Consider the following 22,712-nt stretch of genomic DNA (forward strand, 5'->3'; position numbering starts at 1 on the left):
TTTTTGCTTATGTGGTGCTGAGGAATTGAACCCAGGGCCTCATGCATGTAAGGCAAGCGCTCTACCACTGAGCCACCTTCCCAGCCCAGGGATATTGTTTTAGCTAGAATCAATACTAGCCTAATTGTATGTTTTTTTCTTTCATGCACGTGTTGCTTTGTATGTCCCTCCCCCACAGTATAACCCCTGCTTTCACTATATTTGATGTCAGTAAAACTTGTGGAGGAGATGGGGAAAAACAAGTCGTTTAAGGACACAGGTGGACCTGTTGCAACAATGAGAAGTACAAGTTGTCATGTCCAAAACGAGCTTTACAACGTCGGTGTGGGGGGGGAGGAGAAGGATTGGGATGGGGGGGAGGGGGGAGGCTGGGAAGGGATGTGAAGGGTAAACAAAGGAGGAGGCTGCAATGCTTGGTAAGAAATGTACGCATTATCCTGCCCATGTAATTGTAACCCCTCTGTACAGTATGTTCACAAATAAAAAAAAAATACTAGCCTAATCGTGAGTCCAGGTTATGCTAAACACTATCCTTTATTTAAGGGCAGTAGAGAACCTTTGGAGAGCTTTAAGGGTTACAGCAAGACTACATTTATACTTTTGCAGGATAATTTTGACAGCAATGTGGAGATGGACTGGACTGGATAGGTATGAGGGAGCATGGAGAGAAAAGACAATTCAAGCATGGCATAAAGGATTTGACATGTAATATAGTGAAAACCATTGGATAAAACCATTGGATAAAAAACCAATATTGGGTAAGATACAACTAGAGTTCAATGAATGAGATGTCAGGAGATTTCTAAATCATTTCCCTTTATCTGGTGACTATTTTGCACTAAACTATGTACTGTTTTGGAAAGGAATGTCTTCTCAGTTTGGGGGTATAAGGGTGAATGTTGAGATTTTTTGACGAATAAGTTTAAGATCTCTATGAATTTCCAGTGAAGGCGTCAGAAAACGAAGGAAATGGAAATTCAATGGAAAGATCAGGAAATCTGCACTAGAGATTTAATTTTGGAGTATTAATCATGAAAGTAGTGTGATTGCCTAGAGACAGACAATATTTTAAGACGGGAAACAAAGCATTACCAGAATTTGGCCTTAAGGCACGCCAATATTTAAGAGACGAACAGGCCTTTATCACCTACATGTCATAAACGCCTAGCAAAAAGTGGAAGCCCTCCATAAATACCAATGATACAACAGACTGATCTTTGTAAAGGAGGAGAAATAACTGGGCACGGAAAAAGTGGACGGAAGTACGATGCTGGAAGAGAGAGAAGTTTCTAGAGTGTGTTCAAGGCTGTCAAATGCGGGGCCCCAAACCAGGACCTAAGAGAAATGCCATTAATTAATTTCCGTAACTAACACAGCGAGATCCTGGCCTAAACAGAGATCTGGAGGATAAGCACCTTACAGACAAGGTGTTTCACTAGCCTCCGGAAGACATTACACGTTCCATACGTAGGGGTTAGTGAGGTGGTAAGTGGTAGGTGAAGCTGCGGGGCAGCGACACGCCAGGGCCCGCCGCATTCTAGGTGACGCTGCGGACTCCCGCCGGGTTCGCACCGCCGGCCGGCCGGCCGCCCAGCCGGGCCTCCACGCAGTCCACCCCACACTGGCTGGACGCAAGTTCTTCTGGGAACCGTAGTTTTCCGCGCTGCCCTCCAGAGCCCACCTCCGCAGCTTCCCACCAACTCCTTACTTGAGCTCCTCAGCCGAATACATGCCGAAGGAAATGCCTTGCAGCCGCCGCCAAGGCAGGTTCTTGGAGACCAGCATCCTTCGAGAAAGGTTTCAGATCCGACCACCAGAAGAAGGATAAACTACCAGCAACCACCACCGGCGAGTGCCTGACTTCGGAAAACGCTAGGAGCCACCATGTGGTTTAAACTGCGCGTGCGTGAGGGAAATACTGGCTTATTTACATGGACGAGACCACTTTCGCTGTGCCGTGGGGGGGATGAGTTTCATGCTTCACCTTTTTTCCCTTGAAAACCCAGACAGATATAAGACGCAATAAAACAGTATATTAAAGAAATTTCTTCCGCCTAAATGAAGAGTATTCAACCTTTAACTCTTGTGGCAAACATTTTTCAACCACGAGCTTGCAATCCCCCCATTCCTAGCTGAGCTATTCCGGTCCCGCCTATGACCCTGAAATTTGAGGGCATTCCCAACATGCTCTGCGAAGAAGCCAAAGATGGCGGCGGCTGCGTCTGCCCGGTGGCTGCGGGTCCGTAGCGGGCTTTGCTTGCCGCAGACGAGAAGTAGAGGGGCAGGTGTGTGTGCACGAGGACTCAGCTGCAGGTAAGAGAAACTTGGCAAAGTTACGAGGAAGATCCTGAAGTCAAAGTTAGTTTTTTTTTCCCCTCAGGCTTTGTCGAGAGGGAATGGCGTGCGCATGCGCTTGCGCGTTCTCCTGTCCTCGTGTGTTTCTCCCCGCCTCCCTCCTCGGGCGGCACGAGGAGACGCAGATTTGAAAGTAGGTTCGAAATGTGTGGATTCTGTGTGTGTGTGTGTGTGTGTGCGCGCGTGCTCGTATACATTCACACACATATGTGACTGGCATCGGGGATTGAACCCAGGACCTTGCGCTTTTGCTTGGCTTGCTTATTCATGACTGGCGCTCTCCCGCCTGAGCTTTGCCTCTGTTTCAGCAGATTGCTTGTTATTTGGAGATAGAGTCTCTTGGACTTTTCTGCCCCGGCTTACTGCAATCATCCTCTGTTCTCTGTTGGGTACCTAGAATTACAGGTGTGAGCAACTAACGGCCAGCCCGAAATACATGTTTTGTCTCCTTTTTTAGTGCTGGCCCTGGAGCTTGAACTCAAGGCCTGCGCGGTCCTTGAGTTTTTGTGCTCAAGGCTAGGGCTCTAGCAATTGATCCCACCTCTCCACTTAACAGATCTTTTTTGTTAATTGGCAGTAAGAGCCTCATGGACTTGTCAGCTGGGGCTGGCTTTGAACCGCGATCCTCCCATCCCAGCCTCCTCCTGACTAGCTAACCTAACAGGCTTGAGCCACCGGCGCCCGACAAAATACATGTATACTTTATGGAGGTGTTCATTGGTTGTTTGCCGTACCCTTGAGTTGGTGGAAATGTTCGCGAAAGTAGGATCCTGCCCTCGTGGCGCTTACATTTCAGTAAAATGGCTTGTAAAAAATAATTTCCCCTTTCTTTCTTACTCTTTCCAGTCTGGTCTGAGGCAACCGGAAGAAGTAATAGATTTTCCCAAATGAAAGTCAGTGGAATGAGGGAGAGAGATGGAGGTGGGGTACATATATCGGTATGTCATAATGAAATGCCTCCTTTCCCTGTAAAACTAACAAGTCTTTTAAAAAGTAAAAGACTGGGGCTGGGAAGGTGGCTCCCTGGGTTCCATTCCTCAGCACCATATAAGCAGAAAAAGCCAAAAGTGGTGCTGTGGCTCAATTGGTAGAGCGCTAGTCTTCAGCTGAAGAGCTGAGGGACAGTGCTCTGACCCAGAGTTCAGGCCCGACGACCGACCGAAAAAATAAAAGGTAAACCCAGCGCTGGCCTGTAGTCCTAGCTACCAGAGGCTGAGATCTGAGGATCACTGTCCAAAGCCAGCCCAGTCAGGAAAGTCCACGAGACTCTTACCTCAATTAACCACCAGAAAACTAGAAGTTGTGCTGTGGCTCTGAGTGGTATCGCTGGCCTTCAGGGGGAAAAAAAAAAGTTTTCAGACAGTGCCCAATCGCTAACTTCAAACCCCATGACAGCAAAAAATTTTAAGAAAATAAAAAAGGTAAAAGGCAGTCTATAATCACCACTGTGGGCTGAATGTTGTAGGAACTTTGGACCAAAGAAATTGATATGTTTTCACAAAGGCACAAAAAAGGGATATGGTTAGAGCTTGGAGTTCCTCTTTATTAGCTTTAAAAAAAAAATCACTGCCAACAGTGGTCTTGTGGAAATATGGAAGCAATAGTGTATAGTGAAAACTTGAAATAGACTAATTTTTATTTTATGTATGTTATGTTGGAATTGAACTCAAGACCTCATGTGTACTAATTTTTGCATCTATCTGAGCTACATACCCAGCTCAAGATTGATTCAGTTTGCTTTTTCTTCACTTTGATGATAGACAAATTTCCTCTTCAGTTGACTGGAGCCAGTAATAAGCCATCTGAAAACTGAGGAATAAGTAAGCTGTGTAACTTACTACACGCACAAGCCTACAGATGCTTACTCATGCATATGTACTTTCCCTCTATTACCCTGAAAATGAAATGCAAAAACATTGCAGTTGGTTTGGCTGAAGCCTATACATACTTCAATTCCAGCCCTTTTCCTGCTAAGTGATTCTACCCAATTTTTACATGACAGTAGCATCCCTTATCATTCATTGTTAATACAATAGTGTTCTTGGTACTAATGTCGTGAGAAACAGGTAGCATGACTTGAAAAAACATCCTTAGCAGAGAGGTATTTGTGCCTTAAAATGCTGTTTTGGAGGCTGGATTTCACCCGTTGAGAGTTTTTGTTTAATATGCTTAAGAGCCTGGTAACCCCAGCACTCTCAAATAACCCTCCACCCCCCCAAAAAAAAAGTTGCTAAAACAATGCCTAATGCTAGATAATCAATGGAGGAAGTATTTTATGTGTAATAACATTTTTCTGAATCGTTCTGATGCCATTTAGATGGTAATACATGGGTCATATTAACTGTATATTATCTGTAATGCTGACTATTTTTAGGCTATTCAGTAAGAATAGGAATGTAATTAATCCATGAGTGAGATATTTATTTATTTATTTGTTTGTCTTTTCTTTTTTGATACTGGGGATTGAACCCAGCTAGGCAAGTGCTTTGCCACTGAGCACATCCCAGCCCTTTTTTTTTTTTTTGTCTGTCAGTTGTGGGGCCTGGGCACTGTCCCTCAGCTCTTCAGCTTAACACTAGTGCTCTACCACTTGAGCCACAGCGCCACTTCCATTTTTTTTTCCTGCTTATGTGGTGCTGAGGAATTGAACCCAGGGCCTCATGCATGCAAGGCAAGCACTCTACCACTGAGCCACTTTCCCAGCCAGAGTGAGATATTTTAAAACCTAGTAATGAGCTAATCAGTCTGTGTTTTGGGTAAAGAGAATTTGAACCACTGGGGAAAATAATAAGTTCCCAATCTGAATTAAACTTTATTTATTTTGGTACATTTCTGTTTATTAAAAGTTGAGCCAAGTGCCAGTGGCTCTTGTGTTAGATTCCTCGATACTCAGGAGGCTAAGATCTGAGGCTCATAGTTTTAAGCTAGACAGGATAGGAAAGTCTGTGAGACTCTTTATCTCCAGTTAACCACCAGAAAACCGGAAGTGGTGCTATGGCTCAAAGCGGTAGAATGCTAGCCTTGAGTGAAAAAGCTCAGGGACAGCACCCAGCCTTTAAGTTCAAGCCCCATGACCAGCCCCCGCCAAAAGTAGACTATAAGACTATAAGGCTATAACTGACTTTACCTTTGTCATAATTGTTTTAAATAAGATACGCCTATACTATTAAGAATATTGTCCACATACAAGCAAGAGCTTAACCCCAAAGTGTTTTCGATTTCCAAAATTGAAATTCCATTGTATTTTAAACCAGCTGCTTCGATTGTTCCAGTGCTATGAAAAATTTACTTTTCTTTCCTTGATTTTTTTTTTTGTAATATAAGTGCCTGCTTTAAATTTTTTGGCCTTCTTTTTTCTGTATCTTGGATCCATTCTTTTTTTTTTTGTCAGTCGTGGGGTTTGAACTCTGGGCCTGGGCTCTGTCCCTCAAGCTCTTCAGCTCAAGGCTAGCACTCTACCACTTGAGCCACTGCGCCACTTCTGGTTTTCTGAGTGGTTTATTGGAGATAAGAGTCAAACAGACTTTCTTGCCTGGGCTGACTTTGAACCTCGATCCTCAGATCTCAGCCTCCTGCGTAGCTAGGATTACAGGTGTGAGCCACCAGCGCCCAGCTACATTCTTAAACCATATTGAACATATATAAGCTTTTGTCCAGTTTGATTGGGATAACTTGGAAATTTTGATTCAAAATGCACTTAAAAGGAAAATTTTGTTTTTGTTTCTTACAGATTTTATTCTGGAAGTGCAGCCCTCCAAAAGGTTGAAGGAACTGACACAATAGGTATACATATGTATACATATTTGTTTATGAAAAAGTATTAAAATAATTCCACTTTTAAAATCACATTGTATTCCTTTGTAGTTGTAATTAAGAAACATTTATTTTGTTTATTTCTCTAAGGGATTGAAGAAGTAGTCATTCCAAAAAAGAAAACTTGGTAAGTATTCAATCATTGTTCATTCTGCAAGTAGTTGAATGTTTCTTATAAGGGTCTGAACCACGTAAACAAACCTTAATAGAGACTAACAATGATTGTTTTGGGGTATAAACTTTTTGTGAGTACTGGTACTGAAGCTTAGACTCAGGGACTTGTCTTTTGCTCTGTTTTGTTTATGACTGGTGTTCTACCACTCAAGCCACACCTCCAGTCTGGCATTTTGCTGATTAGAAATCAGATTCTGGGCTGGGAATGTGGTTTAGTGGTAAATGCTTGCCTAACATGGAGGAATCCCTAAGTTCAGTTCCTCAGTGCCACATACACAGAAAAGGCTGGAAGTGGTACTGTCGGGCAAGTGGTAAGGTATTATTAGCCTTGAGCAAAAGAAGCTCAGGGACAATGCTCATGCCCTGAGTTCAAGCCCCATGATTGGCGAAAAAAGAAAAGAAGAGTCTCACACATTTTTTTCCCTTTGAACTGTGTCCTCAGATCTCAATCTTCTGAGTAGCTAGGATTACAGATGTGAGCACTGGTATCTGCCTAAACCTTATTTTTAATAATACAAGTTGTACATATACATTTACTTTAGAAATGGATTGATAGGTAAACCCTTTTAATTTTTAGTAACCATATGATATTTCAATGTATAGACATTCGGATTCATTTCTGTCTTTATAGCCTAATCAAGAGAATCAGAACCAAGAAAAGTAATGCAGTTATGTAGAAATGAGGCATTTCCCTGATGTTTTTCAAGTTATTGCCAACCTCTATCCCTAAAGAAATACTATAGGAAATGCCACAGAGGAATCATTTGGAGATTGTGCCACAACCTGCTGGAGTCACCTGCACATTTTATAATCTAATAGTTGTCTGTTAAATTAAGTAACTTTATATAGACAGCTAGAAGGAATACAGAATATGAGGTCAAGTCTGATTGTTTGATCTTAATGAAGTTTATTTTTCTTGAAAGTACAGCAGTTTGGCAATGCATAGGATTGTCTGATTAGCTTTAGACCCACCCATGGATTTGGTTTAAAATCTGTATTCCTGCAGATATTTTTTTTCAACCCTAAATTATGAAACCCACAGATACACAGCACAATGAGATAGCGGGACATGATGGTGAAAGATCCTAGTGGTTAGGGGCCAGGCAGACCTGTTGAAAATACAGTATTAGAATATGGAAAGTAAGGTAGTTGATATTAGTTGGGTATCTGAAGTCTATATGGTCTGTGAGCTAAGAATGGGTGTTACATTTTTATAGAGTTGGTAGGGAATCAGAAGACAAGATGAAATGTTTAAATTGTATGAAACTCAAATTTAGGTTAAACTTTTGGAGGACAAACTTACTTGCTTGTTCACATAACTTTAGCTGCTTTTATGCTATACTTCAGAGCTACATAGTTTAGAAAGTATTCTATAGTTTGCAAACCTTAAAATATCTTTCCCTTTACTGGAAAACCCTTGGTACAAACCTTCTGATTTCTAGGTTTGGGAATCTGTGCTTTCAGACCCGGGAGAGAAAAAAAGCCTGTCTTTGTGAAGGATCTTTAAAGCTATTTCTTGGACCACACAGATGTCATGGAAGACCTGAATAAATTGTAGGGAGTCCTTGTGTATTTTACTATATGAATATGGTGTGCTAAAAGGTGGTCTAAAGAGGTTAATGACTGATTGAAAAACTATTTTAAGGAGGACAAAGGAGTCCGGTTATAATCAGTGCATAGACAACTGGATTCAGAAAAGAAATGCAAGTAGAGGATATGGGAAAACGAAGGCTCAAAGGTATTTTTTGATGGGACACTAAATTGGAACAAGAGGAGGGAAAATTGGCAGAGTCAAAATTTACTGTTTCTGTAACTCACTGATAAACCACTCAGGAAGAACACTCGCATATAACCCAAGGACATGGATGAGAATATTCTACATAACCTAGGGCTAGAAATCGCCTGCATGCCTATTGTTCAATGAATGAATAGTAAAAATGGTTATCATGCCATAAAACACTTGAAGTTATTAATTTGATCTATGTATATTTATGTGGATAATACAGTCAAACATAAACAAATGTATAGTAACAACTTTTATTTTGTTTGAAATAGGGCTTTACTAGGGACTGGGAAGGTGGCTCAGTGGTAGAGTGCTTGCCTTGCATGCAAGGCAAGGCATGAGGCCCTGGGTTCTATTCCTCAGCAGCACCTAAGCAGAAAAAGCTGTAAGTGGCTCTGTGGCTCAAGTGCTAGAGTGTTCACCTTGAGCTGAAGATCTGAGGGACAGCACCCAGGTCCAGAGTTCAAGCCCCATGACTGACCAAAAAAAAGTGGGCTTTACTATGTAGCATATGTTGACCTCAAACGTGCCCTCTTTTCTCAGCCTCCCAGGTGCTGGGATTGTATAGATGTGTGCTACTATGCCTGATTCCTTTTGTCTTTTTTTTTTTTTTTTTGAGTAGGTAGCTTACATGTGAATGAAAGAACCTTCAAAAATTCGGGAAAAAATGCATATTAAACTCAAGTTGGGGTGGAATCACAAGAAGACACCAGACACTTTAGCCTTAACCTGTAAACCTAGAAATTGGTTGTTACAGTACTAGGGATTGAACTCAGGGCCTTAAACACCACTCCTGATGCTTGTACAGCAAGCACTTCTGCCCTGTTTTTGTTTTTCAGGCTTTCTTTTTAAAAATTTATTCATTGTGATAGTTTTTTTTTTTTGCCAGTCCTGGGGCTTGAACTCTTGACTGGGCACTGTCCCTGAGCCTTTCTGTACTCAAGCTAGTGTTCTACCATTTGAGCTACAGTGCTACTTCCGGCCTCTCTGTTTATGTGATGTTGAGGAATTGAACCCAGGGCTTCATGCATGCTAGGCAAGCTCTCTACCACTAAGCCGCATTGTCAGCCTGTGTTGGCTGTTTAAAGTAATATGATCTGTGGTACTACCAGAGAGGCTAATATTGGGATGATTATGATTGGAAGCCAGCCCATGCAGAAAAATTTGAGACTTTTTTTTTTATCCCGGAGACAATGAGAAGCCTAAAAGTAAATGGTTTGTGCCTGCCATTGGTAGTTCACATCTAATCCTAGCTCCTCAGGCTGAGATCTGAGGATTGCCTTTGGAAGCTAGCCCTGACAGACTTTATCTGAGTCCCTGAGACTCATCTCCAGTTGACCACTGAAAAGCCAGAAACAGATGTGGCTCAAGTGGTAGAACACCAGCCTTGAGTGAAATAGCTAAGAGACAATACCCAAGTCCTTAGTTCAAACCCCAGTACAAGTACACATATGCATATGGGCATGCATGGATCAAGGCTCATGCATGTGCCTAGGCAGAAAGTACAATCCTATAATAAAAAAATAAGTAGCACAGTAAGGCCTCTGGCCTCAAGGCTTTAATCCTAGCTACTTGGGAGGCAAAGATCAGGGGATTGTGGTTCTAGGCTAGCCCACGCATAAGATTATTTGAGACTTAATGACTGGGTATAATAGCATGCAACTTGCTATCCCAGATACACGAAAGGCTGGATGCAGTGGCACATGCCTCCCATTCCCAGTTTACACAGGGAAGCACAGTGCCACTTCTGCATTTTTTCTGTGATTAAGTAGAGATAAGGGTCTCATGGACTTTCTTGCCCAGGTTGGCACTGAACCATGATCCTCTGATCTCAGCCTCCTGAGTAGCTAATATTACAGGCATGAGCTACCAGTACTGGGCTTGTCATCAGGTAATATATATAGTTAGGCGGTGCTACACTAGGAGGTACATCAGAGGGAATCTGGGAATTCAGTAAGGATGCATATAACAGTAGGAGCCATTCTCTTATTTCCTAAGTTAAGAACCAACAATGTGGATGGTAAAGGCAATAGTGGTCCTGAAAGAATGCATAATAAGAAAGACTGAAGGCTTGAATCAAGTGGTAAGAGTACATGTCTAGCAAGCAAAAGTCCTCAGTTCAAATGCTAGTATGTATGTCCCCCCCCCCAAAAAAAAAGGAAAGTAGATTTAAAAAGCTACAAGACAATTTTATTAGGTGAATGTGGAAATAATTAGCCCTAAGTAGGGTAGGACAGAGAGTACAGTGAAGCAAATGGAAGAACATATATGAACCATCATCATTTGATGGTGGCAAAAGAACTACATTTTGCTCATTTGTTCTAGTGATCTTGGGAGATAAGTACTGGCTATATGTGAAACCTAAATTGAATTATTGACTAAGAGTAGAATCACTGGTTCTGAGTGTGAAGAACCAAAGAGGGTTAACTGGGCTTTTTTTTTGGTAGTGATACTAGCTTAGGCTTAAGCACAGGGCTTGGGCACTGTCCCTTAGGTGGGTTTTTTTGTTTGTTTGTTTTGCTCAATACTGGTGCTATAACATTTGAGCCACACCTCTACTTCTGGCTTTTTGCTCATTAATTACAGATTAGTGCCTCATGGATTTTATTGCCTTTCAACTTGGATTCTCAGATATCAGCCTTTTAAGTAGCTATGATTGTAGGCAGAGGCACCAGCACCTGGCTCACTTGTCATTTTATTCTTAGGGATAAAGTGGCCGTTCTTCAGGCACTTGCATCCACAGTAAACAGGGTAAGTAAGATTGTTAAGACCTTGACTTAGTTCATTGCCATTTATCTCTGTATGTAGTGTTTATATACCATATTACTGGTTTTTTGTTTTTTGGGGTTTTTGCCAGTCCTGGGGCTTGAACTCAGGGCTTGGGCACTGTCCTTGAGCCTCTCTGTGTTCAAGGCTAGCACTCTACCACTTGAGCCACAGCACTACTTCTGGCTTTTTCTGTGATACTGAGGATTCAAACCCAGGACTTCATGCATTCTAAGCAAGCTCTCTACCACTGAGCCACATTCCCAGCCCCCATAATAATTAATAGCTGGAAAAGCTTAATGAAACTCGGGTTTCTGAGTTTTCATTTGGTAACCATAATAGGTGATCTCTTAATGGATTTTACTTGTCATTTGTCATGCTTGAAATAATGCTATGATTAAAAATGTGAGCCCTGCTGGATGTGGTGATATATTTACCATTATAACCCTGACAGAAGGATTCCAAGTTCAAGGTCAACCTGGGCTATAAAAAGCGACCCTGTCTCCAAAAAAACAAGTGAGTCCTGGGGCCAAGTTTTTAGTTCACAGGAAGAGATGTACTTAATACGAGCAAGGTCCTGAATTCAATTCTCAACACCAGGATAAAAATAAAAAGTCCTGATGAATTCTAGTGGTTTACTAGGTGAACAATATAAGCAAGTTACTTTATCTCTTGGTGCTTGCTTGTTTCCCTGTCTAACTTGGATCACCAAACTTCAAGGTTATTGTGAGAATTAAGTATCACAAAAGAAATGCTGAATATATTTCATTGTTGCTACTGCTAATCCTATTTTTGTCAGTTGCTTTGTTGACATGCAAGAATAGAATATTGGGCTGAGAGTGTAGCTCAAATGGTAGAACACCTGCTCAAAACCCTGAATTCAGACTAGTCCATAGAAGGAAGGGGATACAAATTTTAGGAAGTACATCATACACAGAACTTTCTGCTTAATCGTTTTTCATTAGCTAGAAACCACTTATAATTTCAACTATGAGAGAGAATCTGATTAAATCTTTTGACTATGTATGTGTAGATTTCATTGGTAGCTAGAAATGTTCTCTATTGCAGATAGATATTAAACTTACAGTATTGAGTATATTTTACTTCATCATAGTTTTTGAGAAAGAAGTTTTAAATAATAGTCAGCCTTCCATATTCTTGAGTTTTCCCATCTGGGACATTTTTGAAAAAAACCATTTGCATCTGTAGATTAGGTTCAGATCTTTTTTTTTTTTGGGTCCGGTCGTGGGGCCTGAACTCTGGGCCTGGGCGCTGTCCCTCAGCTCTTCAGCTCAAGGCTAGTGCTCTACCACTTAAGCCACAGTGCCACTTCCGGCTTTTTTCTTTTTGCTTATGTGGTGCTGAGGAATCGAACCCAGGGCCTCGAGCATGCAAGGCAAGCGCTCTACCACTGAGCCACCTTCCCAGCCCCCAGATCTTTTTTTTTCTTGTCTCATTCCTACAACTATTTGCATTCCTACAACTATTACATTATATAAGATACTTTAAGCCAGGTGTTGGTGGCTCATGCCTATAATCCTAGCTACACAGGAGGCTGAGACCTGAGGATCATGGTTCAAAGCCAGCCTGGGCAGGAAAGTCCATGACACTCTTTATCTCCAATTAACCATCAGAAAACTGGAAGTGGCAATGTGGCTCAAGTGGTAGAGCTCTTGCCTTGAGCTCAAGAGCTGAAGAACAGTGCCCAGGCCCAGAGTTCAAGCCCCATGACTGACAAAAAAGATAGTTTAAATAATCTAGAATAGGTTAGTTGGGAAGCTGAGATCTGAGGATCACAGTCAGAAGCCAGCCTGGGCAGTAAAATCTGAGAGACTCTATCTCCAGTTAATCACCAAAAAGCTGGAAATAAAGCTGATGCTCAACTGGTAGAGTATTAGCCTTGAGTGAAAAAGCTAAGGAACAGTGCCCGTGTCCTGAGTTCAAGCCTCAGTACTGGCACAAATAAAACAAAATAATCCTTAGAGTATACAGGAGATAGGTTATGTGCCTCTATGGAGTTTGGTATTATCTCTCTACTTGAAAAGCATTGAGATTTTTAGCAACTCATAAGTGCCATAAGCAGGCACTCAGAGAAATGACTGAGATTAGTCTCAGTATTTCAACTAAAGAAGTTGTAGAGAATAATATGTAGAGTTGTTTAAGGTTTGGCCAATAAAGTCTAAAAGATAATGTGCTATTTTTGTTTTTACTTTTTTTAATTAATACACCAACCATACCTTTACCCCCACAGTGGTTAATGGTAAGCACTGTATTGGATATAGAATTCCGAGATGGTTTCCTTTCATGAGTAGACTATAAAGGGGAAGTGCCAGTGAGCTACATCACCCAAAATGGTAACGGAATAGAAGAACTGATTCTTAGCTTTATGGATGGAAAGTGAGAAGGAGTATATGGTAGTGGTAGGAAAGAGTGTTCTTGGCAGAGGCAGCACCACAGGCAGAGATGCAAAGGCATAGATGAGTAGTTTGGTATAGTGGGAATCAGGAATTGGATGTGAAAGGAGGTGAGGTAATATCATGGATACTGTTGTTTTTTTAATTTTAACTTTTAATTTTTTGCCAATTCCAGCTTTTGAACTGAGGGTCCCAGGCTTGTTTGGCTGGTATTCTACCATTTGGTCACACCACCAGCCTGTCTTTTTTGCTGGTTCTCAGCGTTCCCTTGTAGCTAGGATGATAGGTATGAACCACCAGCACCCAGCTGCCTATTGAAGAATTTTTAGCTGGATTGTGATACAGTCAAAAAAATTCCTTTTTTTTTACTTTTTTAATTTATTTTTATTGTGAAAATACTGTACAGAGGGGTTACAATTACATGGATAAGATAATGAGTACATTTCTTACCAAGCATTGTGGCCTCCTCCTTTGTTTCCCCTTCCCATCTCCCCCCACCCAAATAAATTCTAGGAAAGACAGCAATGTCAAGTAGGAAACTTGTATACTTGTAAGTATGATGAAGACCTTAACATGTACAAAACCAAACCCTTTCCCTCTAAACTAGTTCTTTTACCATCTTCCTCTTGACTATTCCAGCCTTATAATTACTTAGTCTTAAGTTTTGGGAATTGTCTTAGGCGTCTTTCTGTCTTGTTTTACATTAATAAAACTATTATTTATCTTTCAAAAGATGACCCTCCCTAATAAAACTGCGTGGGATATATTCAGTTCTTCCAGCGGCAAGTAATCACATGTGAAAAGGCTACCAAAAAGGCTTAGTAGATATTATTCAGGCAAACTATAGCTAACATACCAGGTTCCATACTTACAGAAGGAAAGTAGTTGAAAATAAACCACATTGGACAAAAGCTTAAGCCCAGCAAGCCATGTTTACCAGGTCTAGGAATGTTGAGAATATTCACAGAATCCAAGGTCCTGAATACCAGTTATGGACCATCCTTAGAAACAGGCCTTTTGACAGATAGTGCTTTCAGGCTTGCTAATTTTCTATCCAATATCCACATTCCAAACACTTGTCATCAGTACTACCATTTAGTCATCTTGTGTTTGGTTGAGTTCTATGAGAAGAGCCTCACTTGTGGCATGGCTCACAAATGGCTGCGAAAGCTAGAGCGAGAAACTGCTTCAGAAAGCTTTTCCTTTCTAGCTTCAGGGAATCTGCCTCAGGCAACTTCTAGTTACTAAGATGAGGTGTTAAGGACCCTATTCAAGAGGTTTAAAATACAGGGTGACGTTTTGCTATTTACAAAGCCCCAGAGGATGAGATAGGGGACTGAGGAGAATAGTCTGTATTCCTAAATTAATTCTAAATGGACATTCTGTTCAGATGACCTAATTTAGAGTTTAAAATAGTAGAAGTCTTAGCATACAGGTATGGGGATTTAAGCCATTACTTATGTAAGTTTGTTTGTTGTCATTTTGCCGGTCCTAGTGCTTGAGCCAGGGTCTGAGTGCTGTCCCTTAGCATTTTTGCTCAAGGCTCATACTCTACCATTTGAATCACAGCTCTGCTTCTGGCTTTTCTGGTAGTTAATTAGAGATGAGTCTCACAGACTTTTCTGCCCAGGCTGGCTTTGAATTGTAATCCTCAAATCTCAGCCTCCAGAGTAGCTTTAGGATTACAGGTGTGAGCCACTGGTGCTCAGCTCTTGCTTTACGTTTTGCATAACTGTAGAACAGGCTTATTGAGTTGATAGTACAGTGATATGTTAGTAATGTGTTTTCTGTTTCCTTAGAGATATATATAATCTGTATATATGTTTATATGTATATTACATGCAGGTATATTATGTGCATGTAACTAAAAAGCTGGGACTCTATCTCCAATTAACCAAAATGCCAGACTGGAGGAGTAGTGAGTTTTCTTGCCTTGTACAAGAAAACTGAGAGAGAGAAAAAAAAAGAAAACTGAGCAAGAGCACAAGTTCAAGCCCCACGACACAAAACAAAAATCAGTTTACGGAATTTATGTTCATAACTAAAATTCATAAGGCTTTATTAGATCTAAAAAGATGTCTGTTTCTTTACAGGACCCCACAGCTGTCCCTTATGTATTTCATGATGACCCTTACCTTATACCCATATCCGCTGTGGAATCAGTGAGTATTTTCATGTAACATTTCTAGTACCTCTTTTTCTTCTTAATCTTACTGGTTAGTGTGTAAGAAGGCAAAGATGCTTAAATCTTTGAAACAATGTATAGTTAGTGACAAATTACCAGACTAAACCATTACTTTTCAAAAAACTTTTTGCTGTTGTCTTTGGGGAATGTTTTAGTTTTTACTTAATATTAGGGCTTTTTAACACTGGAACAAACGATTTCAGTTTAACTGTTGTTTTATATACTTTGAGATCTAGATAAAATATGGCCTGAAATTGTGTCACCTTCATTAGGAGAGTTGGATATATAAAGTACTTAATTTGTTTCTTTAATAGGGTGTCTTACCCTGAATCCTGGGCTGGCCCTGAATTCAATCCCCCTGCTTCACCTGCCCAGTGGCTAGGATTGTAGGTGTATACCACCATGCTTCGTTACATAATTTGAGTTCTTATTGGGGTTTCATGTATTGTTGCATTCTTGCAGGAAGAGAGGAATTTTTTTCTGGGCATGTAACTTTGAACTTACTCCAGTCTAAATTACATGTAAATGCCAATTTGTATGTATTGCTTTTTTCATATAGCGTTCATTTTTATTGGCGAAGAAGTCTGGAGAGACTGCAGCAAGGTTTATTATTAATTCATACCCCAAGTATTTTCAGAAGGACATAGCTGAACCTCATATACCGGTAAGGACAAGGAGTTATGTTTTTCATATAACTTAAATCATATTTTCATAGCTAATATTTACTATTTGAGTGCTCTCAGTATTCAAATGAAACCCCTTTACTAACCTTCTCTTGCATGGATTTGCTCTTCAGCCTCATATTTACCTCTTTGGCTTCTGTTATGCTACACTCTTAATGATAACTATTCCTTTCTTGTCTCTTTTATTAGCTCTCTGTCCCTAACAAGTGATGTCTTTCTCAGGTTTCTATTTATTGTCTTTTTATTATTTGTTCTCTCTGTTTCAGTGATCCTCATACTCTATTTAGCATTCTGTGTATCTAGGTCAGTCCCTCTGCTTTGACATTATAGATAATATTTTGACTACCTCTTTGTTTTCAGTCCTGTAGTACCCTGAAGTACCTGGTGTCTATTTACTTAGTACTATGTATTTAATTCCATCAGTACATTGGGGAGCAAGACAGATACCATCCCCCCACACACACCCTCCACACGTGTGTGTGCACGCGCACGCACACACACGTTTATGAGCAGATATACTTACCTCAATTCTTTTTTTGGTGGGAGGAGGGGTCCGGTCATGGGACCTGAACTCTGGGCCTGGGCACTGTCCCTCAGCTCTTCAGCTCAAGGCTAGCACTCTACCACTTGAGCCACAGGGCCACTTCTGGCTTTTTTTTCTTTTTGCTTATGTGGTGCTGAGGAATCGAACCCAGGGCCTCATGCATGCAAGGCAAGTGCTCTTCCACTGAGCCACCTTCCCAGCCCCAATTACCTCAATTCTTAAGTCACTCCCCCAGTCTGGAATTTTGCTGGTTGATTGTTTGAACCTCTGACTTTTCTGCCCAGGCTGGATTTGAAGGTCCTCTATCACTTGAAACCTTGCAAAAAGGCCTCCTTTCTCCATGGTGGGCAGCACCATTTCCTGTTATATTCTAATGGTTTCTTTTTGTTCTTCTGGTGCTAGAGGTGGAGCCCAGGGCCTTATGGAAGCATTATACCTTCAGACCTGTAAATATTTGTTTAAGCCTATTTTCTCCACTAGACTTCCGAAGTTTAGGACTTTAATCATAGAGAATATCTCTTCTTTTCTTCCTTCGTCTTAATCCTTAGTTCCTCGTGTAGTGCCTTGAGTGAAATATCCATATCAAAATGTAGTTGAATAAATTAGTGAATGAGTTAAACTCAGCATACTGTGGTGGAATTGAATGTTTAGAAGAAAAGCAGCATCAAGGATAGAGACTTTGGTCTTTGCAACTTAGGTGCATTCTGACACCTTTGGTCAAGATTGGGGATAAAGAGGAAGAAAAACATTGTAAAGTTATGTAGTTGGGACCCCTATGGGTTTTCAGATATACATTGGATATTTATATTTGAGACTTGTAAATTCTTAAGGTGGGAGATGCCCATGCAACCTTGCTTCAGACTAAGGAAGTTTATCATTTTGTCTTTATTTTTTTTCCCAGTTAATATTACCTACTAAAACATGTATGTTTACATGCTAAATAATGTCTGGTGCAGGAAACATGAATTAGAGCAGTAAAGTTTATCTTGGTATATTGATGCTAAAAGCTCTGTCTTAAATGACTATCTTATCTCTTATTTGTGTTAACTTAAACCAATTTGCTTTCCTAGTGCTTAATGCCTGAGTACTTAGAACCTCAGATTGAAGGTGTAAGTGAAGCTGCCCTGAAGGAACGAATCAAACTCAAAAAAGTTAAGGCTTCTGTGAACCTCTTTGATCAACTCTTACAAGCAGGTGACTGACTCATTTTAACTCAAGTCCGTCTAGAAACATGGGATGGCACTTACATAATCCACATAGTTTTGAATAAAAGTTACCAGTAGGGTGCTTGATCTGCTTGATAGCTGTGTTGCTTCTGTTTTCAGTAGTTTAGTAAATACTTAATGTTCCACTTTAGTTTTAAATTGTGTATACTTTATTAGTTAATCATGCTATAGCACTGGTAGAGAAGGTACGTAGCCATTCTTCCTTAGCTTCTGTTTTAACATTAGGCATTTATATACATTAGTCAGTTTTTCTATATTCTTGGAAGTATATTTAGAAGGGTGAGCCACATTAGCCATACAAGAAATATTTAGTAAAGCGAGGTCTTGATATTGTTATAGATATCACTGACACAAATTGTTCTATGACCTTGAAAGTCACTTTCTCAGAGCCTCTAGAAGTTTTTGTAGTCCCGGTGCTGTTTAGTGATTTAAGATAAAGATGTACTAATGTGGAAGAGAAGAAAACTGGACTAAATCATTCAATGTAGAACTGGAAACAAGAAACACTTGCATAAGGCTGTGTTGAGAATATTAGTTTACAGCCTGCTATCACTTTATATGTACAGGTGAATGATGGTAACACATTATTAATTTAGAAAGCTTTCCCTCTGCTTGTTGAACATGAACAGCACAATATAAATGAGCATTCAGATTTCCAGTGCTAATGTTTGTCTTTTTCTAGTTGTACCTATACTAGTATTGGTACAAGCAGTTATTCAGAAGCATAGCTCAGTAACAACGCCTACATACTAGGGGAGGAAATCATCGAAAATCTTACTACCAAGCACCTAGTAAGTACTAATATTCTGCTAGACATTTCACATACTTAATTTTACACCTTATCAGTTGGTGTGCTTTAGTTACAGCAACTTTATACTGGTTGTTTTTGGATAAGGACCCATTTTTTTTTTTTCAGAATCATGCAGCTTTGAGATATAAGGCCTAGTTAAGTTTGTTTCTCCTTTTCTCCCTTCCTCTCTTCCTTTCTTCTTGTGCCAATACTAGAACTTGAACTTTTTTACTCAAGGCTAGCACTCTACCACTTGAGCCATACATCTATCTACTTCTGGCTTTTTTGTTGGTTAGTGGGATATAGGTGTTTCATGGATTTCTCTGCTCTGGGTGGTAACTGACGCACCCAGTGTCAGTTACATTCTTTATGGCTTATGTCTTCTCTGTACCTCCTCTTCTTTTCCTGAAGTGCATTTTTACTTGATTTTTTAACCTTCTTTGTTTTTTATTATTGTAAAGATGATAGTAAGGTAATAATTGCATAAACCAGATAATGAATACATTTCTTGGAAAATATCACTTGATGTACTTTATGTAGAACGATATGACCAACTGGAGATGGTAGAGCTCCACTTGTGAGCAAAAAAGTCAAATTAGAGCATGAGGCCCTGAGTTCAAGCCTTGGTATACACACACACATACACACATGCAAGGAAAAAAAGCTAGATTTGATTTGAAAGATAGAGTTGCTTTTCTTTTAAAATAGTAAATAATAGCTCATGATTTTCTTTCCTGTGTCCTTTCTTCCTTTTTAACAATTGCTAAGAAGGACCATAAGGTTTTGGGCATTAGAGTTTGTAAATTTACTTTTAAAAGTCTACTATAGGGGCTGGGAAGGTAGTTCAGTGGTAGATTGCTTGCCTTGCGTGCATGAAGCTCTGGGTTTGATTTCTCAGCACTACATAAGCAGAAAAAGTCAGAAGTGGTGCTGTACCTCAAGTGGTAGGGTGTTAGTATTGAGCTGAAGAGCTGAGAGACAGTGCCCAAGCCCAGAGTTCAGGCCCCACAACCAACAACAACAAAAAAACCTCTACTACAGTCCAGGAACCGGTGGCCCATGCCCATAATCCTAGCTATTCAGGAGTCTGAGATCTGAGGATTGCTATTCAAAGCCAGCCCAGGGAGGAAAATTCTTGAGACTCCTATTTCCAATTAACTGCAAAAAGCTAGAACTGGAGCTATTGCTCAATTGGTAGAGCACTAACCATAAGCAAAAAAGCTCAGGGGCAGCAGCCATCCCCCAAGTTCAAGCGCAAGCACTGGCACACAGAAGAAAAAAATGTCTTATTATAGACAGGCAGTTATGCTAGTATTTCTAGGCGAGTTTTTAGTGAGAGTCTAGATGTAAGCAAAATAATTGTATTCATATTTTTTCAAATGGATCTGGGCCAGTATAAATAAGTAGTTATAGTTTGAAGCGTATTCATTTTATAGAGGAGATGGTTTCTCTAAGACCAGTGGGATACTAGTGACAGGGGTAAGGTTGATTGGAATTCATTGTAAGCATGGGTAGAAATGTAAAGAAAATAAGCTGCATAAATTTAATGGGCATATACTCAAGTTTCGTCTTTGTCAAATTATACAGGTGAGACTTTTCAGTCAAAGTATTTAAGTTGTTGAGTGAATGATGGCCAGACTACCTTGTTTCAGACTAGAGAAGCTTACTGTTCTGTTTCTCCCCACCCCCCAATTAGAATTAATTGATAGAGTTGTAGGTGGGACTAACTATGTAGCCAAGAAAAAAATACTGCTAGTGGAAAAGTGAGTAGAGTTCCTACTAAACTATTCATTCCTTAATAAAGTGGTAGGTGATAGTATATAGCCAAGAAAATAACCTCTAGTGGAAAAAGTGAGTAATTTTAATCTAATAAGTTTTTGTTTCTTTTCTGTTTTTTGGTGCCTATCCTGGGGCTTGAACTGAGGACCTGGTCACTGTCACAAAGCTTTTTTGGCTCAAGGCTAGCACTTTACTATTTGAGCCACACCTCCACTTCTGGCTTTTTTCTTTTTGGAGGGGACTGGAGCAGAGATTAGTGTCTTGAAAACTTTCTGCCCAGGCTGGCTTTGAACCATCACCCTCAGATCTCACCCTCCTGAGTAGCTAGGATTACAGGTGTAACCCACCAATGCTTGGCCTAACAAGTTTTTGTTTTTAGGAATTTGAAGGTTTCTTTCTCTTTTTCTCTTCTATCCATAGGAACCACTGTCTCCCTTGAAACAACTAATAGTCTCTTGGATTTATTGTGTTACTATGGTGACCAGGAACCCCCATCTGATTTTCATTTTCAACAGCCTCAACAGTCAGAAGACTTGGTAATAACTTTTGGCATTAATTTCTTTGTTGTTTTGTTTAAAACGTAATGTCTTCTCCAAATAGGACAGATGCTTGTGCCATGTGTCAGAGGGACTTCTCTTTTAGCTTTTTCTTTCTGGTCCTAGGATTTGAACTCAGGACCTGATTCTTTTTTTTTTCTTTCATTTTTTTTGTTGCCAGTCCTGGGGCTGGAACTCAGGGCCTGGGCACTGTCCCTGAGCTTCTTTTGCTCAAGGCTCCACTCTACCACTTGAGCCACAGCATCACTTCCAGCTTTTTTCTGTGTATGTGGTACTGAGGACTCAAACCCAGGGCTTCATGCATGCTAGGCAAGCACTCTACCACTAAGCCACATTCCCAGACCAGGACCTTATTCTTGCTTCCTTACTTGGTTGGCACTTTACCACTTGAACCACATATCCATTTTAGTATTTTGCCAGTTATGTTGGAGATGTACTTTTCTGCTCATGCTGGCTTGATCCTCCAAATCTCAGCCTCCTGAGTAGCTGGGGTTACAGGTGTGAGTCACTAAGACCTGACTTGAAAGAGACTTCAAGAATTGTTTTAACCTTAGCTCCCTTAGAATTTTTGTTTTTGTTTTATTTTATTGATCAATTAGTTGCTTGTTATTGGTGCCAGTCATGGGGCTTGAACTCATGGTCTGGGTGCTGTCCTTGAGCTTTTTTGCTCAAGACTAGTGCTCTACCACTTGAGCCACAGCTCCACTTCTGACTTTTTGGTGGTTACTGGAGATGAGTCATAGATTTTTCTGGCTTTGAACCAGATCTTAGCCTCAGAGTAGCTAGGATTATAGATGTAAGCCACCAACTCTCAGCTCCTATTTTGTCCATTCCTGTCCCACATGCAGACACAGCTTTGAGAAGATATGTTTGAGTCAGCCTTTCTATCATTCAGGTGACAATGTGATGTAAAATGGTCCAGAAAAAATCTCCATTGCCATGACCCTCAGAAGTGCATGCTTATAAGGGCAGAGAGGAGCAAGGCCAGAGATATTACAAACATAATTGTGCCATAGGCTGCCTGCAGGTGGAGTCATAGCTTCTCTCAAACCCAATAGTTTCACTTTTAAAGTAAATTACAAGGGGTTGGGAATATGACTCAGTGGAAGAGTGCTTGCTTAGCATGCATGAAGTCCTGGGTTTGATTCCTCAGTGCCACATAAATAGAAAAAGCCAGTAGTGGCACTGTGTCTTGTGGTAAAGTGATAACCTTGAGCAAAAAAAGCCCATGGACAGTGCCCAGACCCTCAGTTCAAGCCCCAGCTCTGGCCAAAAGAAATTTTTTTTAAATAATAAAATAAATTACAAGGAATCCTTTGGATCAGCTGAACACAAATATGTGTGTGCTATTTTTCATAAGTATTTGCTTTTACCTGTAATTGCAAGTAAAACAATCTAGATATCTAATAGTGGATTGTCAAATTTGGTAAGAATGTTGAATGGCTATTGAGAGCAATAGTGTAAATGCTTATGAGTATGGAAAGTAAGTGCTTATAAGTATCATGAAAGTACATCAACATAAAGGTTGACAATCCTGACCTGAAACCACTGATCCAAATATTTGTAGCCATATCCGTTGGGATTGAAACTTTTTGATCACCATTAAATTGAAAATTCCTTACTTGCTTGTTATCTTTGCTTAT

The 22,712-nt window shown here is 40.4% G+C and overlaps 2 protein-coding genes across 2 annotated transcripts in view; one reads left to right on the top strand and one right to left on the bottom strand.

Annotated features, from left to right (window-relative positions):
* Polr1a (polymerase (RNA) I polypeptide A, 194kDa) overlaps positions 1 to 1,853 on the bottom strand; it is a 66,696-nt gene extending 64,843 nt beyond the window's left edge. Inside the window, exon 1 of the mRNA XM_013035459.1 lies at positions 1,709 to 1,853. Within this exon, the coding sequence (XP_012890913.1) occupies positions 1,709 to 1,785 (77 nt within the window). The 5' untranslated portion in view covers positions 1,786 to 1,853. The remainder of the gene's footprint in view (positions 1 to 1,708) is intronic.
* A 346-nt stretch (positions 1,854 to 2,199) lies between these two features.
* Ptcd3 (pentatricopeptide repeat domain 3) overlaps positions 2,200 to 22,712 on the top strand; it is a 37,426-nt gene continuing 16,913 nt past the window's right edge. Inside the window, exons 1-8 of the mRNA XM_013035451.1 lie at positions 2,200 to 2,313; positions 6,086 to 6,138; positions 6,259 to 6,295; positions 10,831 to 10,876; positions 15,399 to 15,467; positions 16,050 to 16,154; positions 17,788 to 17,911; positions 20,933 to 21,048. Coding sequence (XP_012890905.1) covers positions 2,207 to 2,313; positions 6,086 to 6,138; positions 6,259 to 6,295; positions 10,831 to 10,876; positions 15,399 to 15,467; positions 16,050 to 16,154; positions 17,788 to 17,911; positions 20,933 to 21,048 — 657 coding nt within the window. The 5' untranslated portion in view covers positions 2,200 to 2,206. The remainder of the gene's footprint in view (positions 2,314 to 6,085; positions 6,139 to 6,258; positions 6,296 to 10,830; positions 10,877 to 15,398; positions 15,468 to 16,049; positions 16,155 to 17,787; positions 17,912 to 20,932; positions 21,049 to 22,712) is intronic.

The sequence above is a fragment of the Dipodomys ordii genome, unplaced genomic scaffold (genome assembly GCF_000151885.1).
Source record: "Dipodomys ordii isolate 6190 unplaced genomic scaffold, Dord_2.0 Scaffold212, whole genome shotgun sequence".
NCBI classification, from domain to species: domain Eukaryota; kingdom Metazoa; phylum Chordata; class Mammalia; order Rodentia; family Heteromyidae; genus Dipodomys; species Dipodomys ordii.